Raw genomic sequence first — 9,770 nt, forward strand, 5'->3', positions numbered from 1 at the left:
AATTTAAAAGAATAAAACCTTAGCATGATTAAAAAGAACATTGCAAACAACAGAACATTAAAACTTTGTAACTTAAAATCAAAATGATTTCTTTACACCCTATGTAAAAGCCAAAAGAGTGAGTCAATGGAATTCTTGAGGGAGCTGATTCCAAGAATAATAATATTAATAAATATTCTATTCAGAACAATGTATCTCTGCACTCTTAAAAAGCTTACCAACATCAAAAAGAATCCTGATTCTTCACAAAATGTGTTTGCCAACAGCCTTAACAATACTGAAATTAACATCCTGAATCTGAAGGTCAAGCAAGAATTGAAGCTAACTCAAACAATTGGCAGAAACATGACTTTTAACAGATCTTCTGAAACACCCTACAAAATTAGCAATAACAGTCTGACAGCAGACAGTAGCAAACAATGAAGAACCAGGAATACTTTTGTTTTGTTGATCCATTTAAACCACCAGGCCCAAGGCAGCTCACAACCAGATCCCTTGACAACCTAGATAAGTCCATCAGATGAAAAGTGCCCACCTTCACCAACTTCACTGAATGGTTAATCACACTGGTGCTGCATCCAACCACTCTAACCACTATGCTAGCAGAGCCCATGAGTCTTTGGGAAATGGCTGTTTCATATCCCTCAACATGACAACTCTACCAACATCCTACTCTCTATCCAGGGAAAATATTGTTATGGGCAATCCTATGCATGTTCATCCAGAAGACAAACCATGTTCAGTGCCATACATAGGTCTGCAGCCTTAGCAACTGAAGATCATCACATCTAATATTCTATCTGTTGTGACTTGATCATTAACAAACCTACTTTTTTGTAAAGAGAAGGGAACATTACTTATTACCTGTACTAAATGCAGGTGCTGTTCCTTCTGTGATTAAAAAAATATTACTGACTACTTGTAGTCTAAAGAATCATCCCAAAAGAAAAAGTTCACATACAGAATCAGCATTTCTCATAACCCATCAATTCCAGAAGCAGCATTGTTCATAGCATATCATTTCAGTTTTCATTTAAATTACTGGCCATGAGCACATTTTTAAATGTAAAAACAACGAAGTGTTACATGGCTGAGAGTGGCAGGGTGACAGCAAAGATGTCCATTTTTGCATAATGATTAACACAACCATGATACCACTTGGTAACCTGTATGGAGTGTCCCAGCATCTAATTAAGCTTCTAAATAAAAGGAAATAAAAAGACCAAGAAACAGAAATATATAAGCTATCACTTTAAGTTGAATTTTCATTCTTTTGAATCATCCAACTTTCATTTTTCAGATCAGGTTATTTCCCCTATCTGCCCCTTCCAATTTCTTATAATGTTCAACTGAGAAAACATCACCCAACCATAAATTCAATGTAAAACATTTAATACAGCCTAGCTGAATATTCTACCAGGTAAGCTATTGAAAAGCTAAAATAAATTTCTGAATAATTGTTTCAATTCAAGGTAGATGATAGGAAGTACTTCCTGATGGTTAGGACCCCTAGGGCATGAAATGGGCTGGTTGAAGCCCCATCAGTGAGGATGTTCAAGGATAGGCTGGGCATGCACAAGGTAGGCATGTCATGAGTGGAGCCGGCTGGAACAGGGGGTCAGACTAGATGGCCTGGGAGTCCCCTTCTGACTTGCTCCATTTCTATGTTACACGATAGGATCAATTTCACTAAAGTGATAATGGTTAATTCTGTATGAAAGCTATTTGATACATGGCTGAATCTCAGATGTGTGCATATGTTTCTGCATAGATAACACATAGCATTAAGCATGGATGATTTCACCTCTGTCTTTCTAATGAAGGAAGGAGGGGGCCTTGTTGATGGTAATTAACTGGAAATGGACATGACAGCTGCATTTCCTCTTTAGTTTCTTGCCCAGACTAGTTGGCTAGCTGGCCAACCAACTGAAAAATTCTCCTGTACTCATATGTTCAACACAATGGCAGATTAGCAGTCAGCGAAGAGAGAAAGTGCCTGTGAATCATTACTTTGCAAATTGTCAAAATTTAATGAACAAAACCAAGAATCTAGTTTATCTCTTCCTTACCACACAAAGTCAAAGATTCTTTCAAAGATAAAGCTGGGAACTAGTGATCTTAACCCACATATTTCTTTTCCTCTTCAATTTTTACAGAAACATTATTCCATTTCAGTTCTCAGCATTTTAAACAAAGCAGATCTTCATGTTCAATCATCCCTATACATATGTCACCGTCTAAAAGTGTTTTTCTGCTGAGTAAAAATCTAACAGACACTGATGATTTCCAGATGAAAATTCCACTGGCAGGATTCTTCCATTCCTTCATCTACCTGCTTCCCTAATAGTAAAGCTGAATTAAAATTTAAAATGGATTTGAAACCACATATACAACAGTTCTTCTAAGGACTTCAAGTCGTCAAGTAATGAAAGGGCTACAGCATATACATGGACGGATGCAGGATCTGGTGTAACTGCTCTTCTAGACAGAATGAATTAGTTTAATGTGATCATCCCAATGTAATACTTTTCATAATCCAGTTTAGAGCACTGCATGGCTCACCTGAGCTGTTCCAAAAGTAGCAATACTGGCATGTGACAGAGCAGTTAACCTCTGAGATTGTGTAGTTTGCTGCTGCCATGTGCTGTCAAGCTGTCTCCAACTTAAGGCGTCCCTGTGAGTGAGAGCTCTCCAAAATGTCCTGTGATCGTTTTGCTCAGCTCTTCTAAATTCAAGGCTGTGGCTTTCGTTATGGAGTCAATCCATCTCATACTGGCATCTAGCTTACTCCACAGAACACAAGTATGAAGAGTGTGTGTAATTCTAAGCATGGGTAGGAAAAGCATTCAAACTTTCTCAATAGATCAGACCCATAGGATTGCAGCAAAATTGGCCAGATAACATAATATTCATAACTAGTGGACCAAACACCATCACTCCTCACTGGAGACACCAAGAGGGTTGCCTATTATTTACCAATAGTCTCCCTAAGAGTGAGTACAGAGAGTAAACAATACGTGCTGAAACAGATAGACCACGTTTCATGGGTAGAGCCTTAATTCTAAATATCTTTGGATGCAACAAAGAGAATGGACCATGAGATCAGCCATCTCTCCAGCGGCAATCAGCGGAACAGGTGTTAGTTGTCCAGACTGAAAATCTTCTGCTTTAGGCGCTACAGAAACCACTGCGACGCCTTTCCGCCGCCCCCGCCCCCTAACAGCATCTTCCACATAAAGCTGGATGTCAAAATAAAACTTTAAACTCCACGCAACAGCAGCAACATTTTGGTGAGGGACGTCACTAAAGTCTCCCAACATCTTCATCATCCGAGACTTCTAGTGCTCCTTTGGAATATCGCCACAGTGTGAGAGGGATAAGCCCCACCATGTCGGATGCCCCTTTTCCACCTCTTCTCCATTCAAGCTCACCTCCTCCCGAAGCTGTGAGCTTGCAGCTTCTTATGGTGGGCACGCCCGTCGCAGCTCCGCTACACGCGCAGTGTGCTGTCAGCTCCCGGTCGTCGCCTTAAAAACAGGAACGCGCCCTAGCGCGCATCTTTTGGGCGATGAACAACAACAGCCCCTTTGCCCAGGTCAGCGCTGCAACCTTTAAACCACGGCTTGAGAGAGTGTTTCACTCTCTCCGCTTACACGCGTGTACGCCATTTAGGACTAATGTCACGTGCGCATCAATCACTGAACTAGGCAACCCTCAAGCTGGAAGGCTTTACCTTGATAATACTGCTCCTCCGGGGTGTCGCTCGGGCCGCCTCCAGGAGACTGGCTTCAGGATCGGCGGCGGCCACAGCCAGAGAAACTCCGCTCCTTCGCTCCCTTCTCCTTCCCATAGCCGCCGGCGGCATTTCAAAGGATCCGGGCTCCAAATACATCTCCGCGTCTTCCTCGCCCTTGAGAACCGCCGCGCGGGTGTCCGCGGCTTCTGCCATCGCGCTTTCCGCCGCACAAAGCGCACTCTCGGCTTGCTTGAGGCCACCGCGAAGAGGGGAAAGGCAGAGGAAGCCCCGTTCGCCAGACCCTCATTTATTGCACCGCAGCAGCAAGTTTCTCAGCGAGAGTCATTGTGCTCGTGTATGCTTAAAACTCCGTTTGGCTTCGCTCAGCCTATGCACGGCTCGGTGGAAGCGATAGCGGCAGCAGGGGAGGGGCAGGAAAGCGCTAAACTTGGACAATGAAGGAGTTCTGCGACTGCAGAGAATTGCAAACTGGCTCCCCCTCCACACACACACACACGGGCGCGCCAATCAAACTGATGCGTCTTCGCCGGAGCTCGAGATGCGCATCCCTGGGTGCGCGAATGCGTTGCCTGCGAGAACAACGCTGAAGGAAACCGCTCGGAGCAATGTGCAGCCCGCCAACGAGCAGGAAGTGCCGCCGCTCTTACTCTTCTCTGTTGTGACAGAGCCAGAATTGTTTTGACAGACAAACGCTGATAGACGCCAGGACGAGCCACTTAGCGGTGGAGAAGCGTTGTGATGGGAACCCGCGCGGCCAATCGCCAGCCCGAAGGGGTGTGGCCAAAGGAGCTTGAGAAGAGCAGAGAAAGACGCTGAGAGTGGAATGTGTTCTCTATTGAGAACAGATTCCCAATGGTTGATCGTTCGTTTGCACACATGGAAGAGCAAACAGACAAGGATGGATGGATTTAGAGAGCTTCTCCAACTAACGGGCGCAGAGGAGAGAGGGCTGAAGGGGCAGCTTCACCTTGTGTCTCTGCTTGAAAGCAAACTGATTTGTTATTGATGTATTATATTGATTTATTTCATTAGGGTATTTATAAGCCACCCTTCAGCATAGTTCTCAGGGCAGCTGACCACAAGAAATCAATTTGTTTAAAATGCATGAGCTGAAACAACAAGAATTTATTATGTAGCATACCACCATAGAGTGTATGGTAGATTAAAAGGATGGGCTAAAATGTCACCAAAATAGTTGCTAGGGAAACAGTGCACAGTAAGGGTGCCACCATTAAAAAGTCACTCTCTCCCCCCCACCACCACACATTTTATTGGCCCTTTAAGGATAAGGTCCTTCCAGGGTAGTTTCAAGAGTAATCCAAGTATTTCTGCTTACAACCCAGGCAGTTAACCCTACTCACATGCCTGGACAATGGCACAAGATTTAATATTACACGCTAAAAAAACACACACCCCGCAAAATATTGAATAAGGTCATCCTCATGTGTCCAGGGATGAACTTGCCACAAACATCATAAACCAAAGTCCTGTGGCAATTACAAAAGAGACCCAAAGCACAATCACTTTCAGCATTGGCCCAGGTGGTTCTGTAGCAGCCACCAGATCCCCATTTGCCACATGGGCTCTTACTGCTCCAAAATCAAAAACCATTCTCACTGCAAAACAGCTTTGGCCCAGGTAACATCAGCAGAACAATTCTTCCTCCATAAGACAAGAAAATACACCTTTTAAAAAGCTAGGACAATCTCCCTGTTTCTAACTGACGTCTTCTACATTCTGTCATGCCTTTGTTCTTTGAACAGAGGCATGTACTATACATTCAACATTCTCATGGTTCTTCTTGGGTTCTTTAGAAGGCACATTTCTCTACTGTTTTTAAAAAGTGCTTTCAGAAAGTGCTAGGAAGGCAGGTTTGAGCAAGGAAAATTCAGTATTATTCCTAAAGCAAAAGAAAGTGCTTTTTCACCTGTGTGTTGTTGCTGTTCCACTATCCCACAATGTTGCCTAGAGGTTAGATAGCAAAAGAGAAGGAAAAGAAAGGCTGCATGGATAGCATTTGGATCTCAGGTCTACTGTGAAACTAACAGTATATACAGTAGGTTAACTGTTAATAAGGAAAAGCTCATCAATTCCAAATTAACCCGTTCCAAACCATGGCAACAAATAGTACAAAATTATTTTAAAGTATATATTTTCTTTAAAGCTTTCACAAATCACTTAGAATAGATAAATTATCATAAAGCTTTCAGTATTTCCTTTCCTGCCTGCATTAATATACAATATGACAAATATCTGAGGCCCCATCTGTTATACAAGTAAAATCAAATCACAAAAATTAATTGACTAATTTTCACTGAGACTTACTCCCAGGTAAGTGTGTACTAGATGACTGTAGCCAAAGCCCTCTAACAAACTAGAATCTGAATAATGAGGGAGGAACATAGCCACAAATAATGTTAACCATTTTTTTTTCTTTTTGGTACTTTTTTTTTCAAATTTGGTACATTCATTCACAGAGTTTTTTTTAACATAGTTCAAGCTTTCTTTCCACTTTACAGCTATAAACAGCTGAGGAAGAGAGATTGTAGTAATTTTGTTTGTTTCATTTTTATACTGCCCAATAGCCAGGTGGCTCTCTGGAAGGTTTACAATATCCATATCCTTTAAGGAACCTCTTATGGATGGCCATTTGTTCACCCAAAGTTTCTGTAGGTTAAATGATCAGAGTAAATACAAATGCCCCCAAACAGAGGGATGACTGAGTTTCATGCATAAATATGACACCCACATAGCCAGGCATCATGGATGCTGCCCTCCAAATAATACTTAACACTAACTCCTATCAGCCCAGCCAGCATGGTCAATTGTCAAAAATAATGGGAGTTGTATTTCAATAACATCTAGAATAGAGGTGGGCAGAACATAGAACTCCAGATGTGTTTGAATTCAACTCTCAGAAGCTTGTGCCAGCATGTCCAATGACCAGGAATGCTCAAAGTTGACATCCCAAATATCTGGTGGTCTACTATCTGCCAGCCTTTAATCTAGAGAGCCACAGATTCTACATCCTTGATCATTCTATATCTTGGGCACCTGGGACTGGCAAAATTCTAGGGAACTGTAGGATCTTGAAGCATATGGCGACTTCACCCCCTCACTGGTCAGTCTTCAGCTCACAATGAATGAGGTGGGGGGATAACAGCTGTTCCAGAGATGCAGCTTTGTTCTAATGGTTTTTCCTGATGTTGACTTTAATATGGGTCAGAGAATCCCTGTTCTATTTCTTTTCTAAGGCCAATGTCAGATTAGTGCCTTGATCTATAGATGTAGATCTTTCTACATCTATCTATGTAGAAAGATCTATCAATGTACAAAACCAAATGCAAAGATCCATTGTGGAAAAGATGGAAAAGTCCTTTTAATGTGTGGGCATAAGTCACAACGAATTAGAAGAGCTCAAATTTTAGGAAGATTCAGAAACATAGGGTTAGTTATTAAAGCAAAGGATCGATCTGCACAGAGAAACTATATACACTGGCAACATCCATGTGAAAAACTTAAATCACTTTAAGGGTAGTTAAGCAGGCATGAGGGAGCAGAGGCCTGGGCATGAGGGTATGAAGGGTCCCCAGCCATCGGCTCATCTGTATCCACCTCTCATCGCTGCAGTGACTTTTCTGACATTCCCTTTGGTCTGGTGAGGAGGAGGCAAGTTATTATCTCTCATGAGTTCCAATTTCAGTACAAGTTATTGTGGTTTATCTGTGTCAAGAACAGTAAAAATGTGTAGGTTCTCAGTGAGGTAGAATCAGAACTGTTATGTGTTTAATGCTGTGAGAAGATCATCACTGACTTTGGCCACTGTTTTACAGAAAACAAAGTTCTTCTTAAATAAAAGCCTTCATCTTTTCTCAAGTTTAATGAATTTGTGCTAAACATAACTTCCGTCCAGTAAGCATATCCCTTACTGACCCTCACAACAATCCTTAAAGCCTCACTAATAAAGATAGTACTCTCCAAGGGAAAGTAATTAGGGGTCAAAATATAATAAGAGTGCTGTGTAATGTGTCACTATCAAAATCATATGTTATTTGTTCATCAGTAAAGGTTACATCCCATAATTTTATTGTTATTCTTAGGGAACTAACAGGGAAAAGTGCTCAAAAGCAACATATAGCTTATAAAATATGCTACAGATTCATGCTGGCCATAATCCTGTACACAAGGGAATAAGTCATATTGAGGTCAGTCAGGCTAATTTCTGTGTGGACATAGGATTTTATTTAAATAAACTTTATTATCTTTCATAAATATTAAGATTTATCTCCAAAGCTCAAGATAAATAGGCATTATCAGAACAATGTGCTGCCATCAAATGGAAGTGTATGCTTCTGACTTCCTGTGCAATAACAAACAAAAATGGACTGTAAATAATGCATTTATCCTGATCAGACAGTAGAAAATATATCTTTTCAACATCAGAAAGCACTGCCAAGATTAAAACACTGACCATGCATTTTTACACATATGTATTCAGAAGTAAGGTCAGTACTGGCTTGCAGCCACATTGGGAAATGTAATAAAAGTTGTAATGCCTAAACCTGAAATTTTCTTGTTAGGCATTATACCAGAAAATATTAGCAAACAAGAAATGTATTTGATGCTACATTTAATCACAGCGGCGAGGATTGCGCTTGCTCAGTACTGGAAGAGTGAGGAATTACCCACTGAGAAACTGATCTCAAAAAAGATTCTGGACTGTGCAGAAATGGACAGATTGACTCTATTACTGAAGGAGAAAGGAGATACTGACTTCTGTCAAACCTGGGTCCTTTTTTATGATTGGCTGGAGAAACGGGACTTGGCTTAGATTTAAAGATGTTTTTAAATTTTTATAAATCGATTTGAATATGATTATAGAATGTTAAAAAGATATGTTATAGGGGGCTGACCCAGTATGTCCGATGTATTTGATGATTGATGTTTTTAGGTTTTAGTTTAAAATTTTAATAAAAATCTTTATTAAAAAAAAGTTGTAATGAAACAAACCAAATATTCCAAATTCAAATAGTTAAGAATAGATCCTTTTTAAAAAGCTCTGAGATGCAATAAAAGTGAGTTATAATCAAGAAAAGGCAAAAGGCAAGGAGGAAGTCCCTCCTAGTTTTCTTTCACATGTTAGGCTGGATCCAGACTAAATTAATCAATCTTTAATCCCATTGAAATTGAAGGGATAAATCAATCAAGACCAGAAGCTCCCACTGCTTTCAATGGAATCAAAGGGTGAGGTAGCAATCGAGGGTGCAATCCTATTTATATGAAGACAGAAAAAAGCCAATAACTCCTAACATGCCCCATGCTTGCAATTTATGTAATCTGCATGGACATAACTAGGTGCCAGATGGCAGCCACAAAGTAAATCAGCACAATATTGCTGACTTTCTTATGGCTTCTCATTAATAATTGTAGGCTAATAAAGAATATAAGCATCTTTAATACTAATAATACAATAAGCAGGCACTACAAATAACTAAGAATAGAGCCACCATACATTGCAAAGGAAAAAAAATACCCTGCATTCATTTGCAATGAAACATGCCTGATAAGGTAAGGTCAAAGAAATGGGGCATACTTTATCAATATTTATTTGGTGAATTAGCCACATTTCAGAACTATTTACCCACACATTTTTCTGGAGATTATCCCATCATTTGGATCTTAGATTTCTTTTGTATCCTGCTCATTGGTCTTCCCTAGAAAAAAAGCTTGGAGAGCTTATCCCATCCTAAGAGCATGCATTCAGTAGGCCAGTTCTACAATGGATATGGCAAGTATCAGATGCAGGCATAGCAAAAAACCTCTTACCACCATACGGATCTCTAAGGAAACTTTCTTGGGCCAGGCTTGGAAGAAAGGTGAAGAAGGAAGTGAAGGGTGTCAGTAGTCCCTGAGGCCAGTTTAGGGAGTAGACATTGGATAAATGATCTGTCAAAACTCTAGCCTTAGATTTTTGATAGTCTGGCCTTGCAGAGGAATACTGAGATATATTCCA

The 9,770-nt window shown here is 40.7% G+C and overlaps 1 protein-coding gene across 1 annotated transcript in view; it reads right to left on the bottom strand.

The window, feature by feature from the left end:
- The window catches only part of PLCL1 (phospholipase C like 1 (inactive)), a 246,937-nt gene extending 242,741 nt beyond the window's left edge, over positions 1-4,196 (bottom strand). Inside the window, exon 1 of the mRNA XM_044431801.1 lies at positions 3,734-4,196. Coding sequence (XP_044287736.1) covers positions 3,734-3,949 — 216 coding nt within the window. The 5' untranslated portion in view covers positions 3,950-4,196. The remainder of the gene's footprint in view (positions 1-3,733) is intronic.
- Between the last annotated feature and the right edge of the window lie 5,574 nt (positions 4,197-9,770).

The sequence above is a fragment of the Varanus komodoensis genome, unplaced genomic scaffold, assembly GCF_004798865.1.
Source record: "Varanus komodoensis strain SLA01 unplaced genomic scaffold, ASM479886v1 scaffold23, whole genome shotgun sequence".
NCBI lineage: Eukaryota > Metazoa > Chordata > Lepidosauria > Squamata > Varanidae > Varanus > Varanus komodoensis.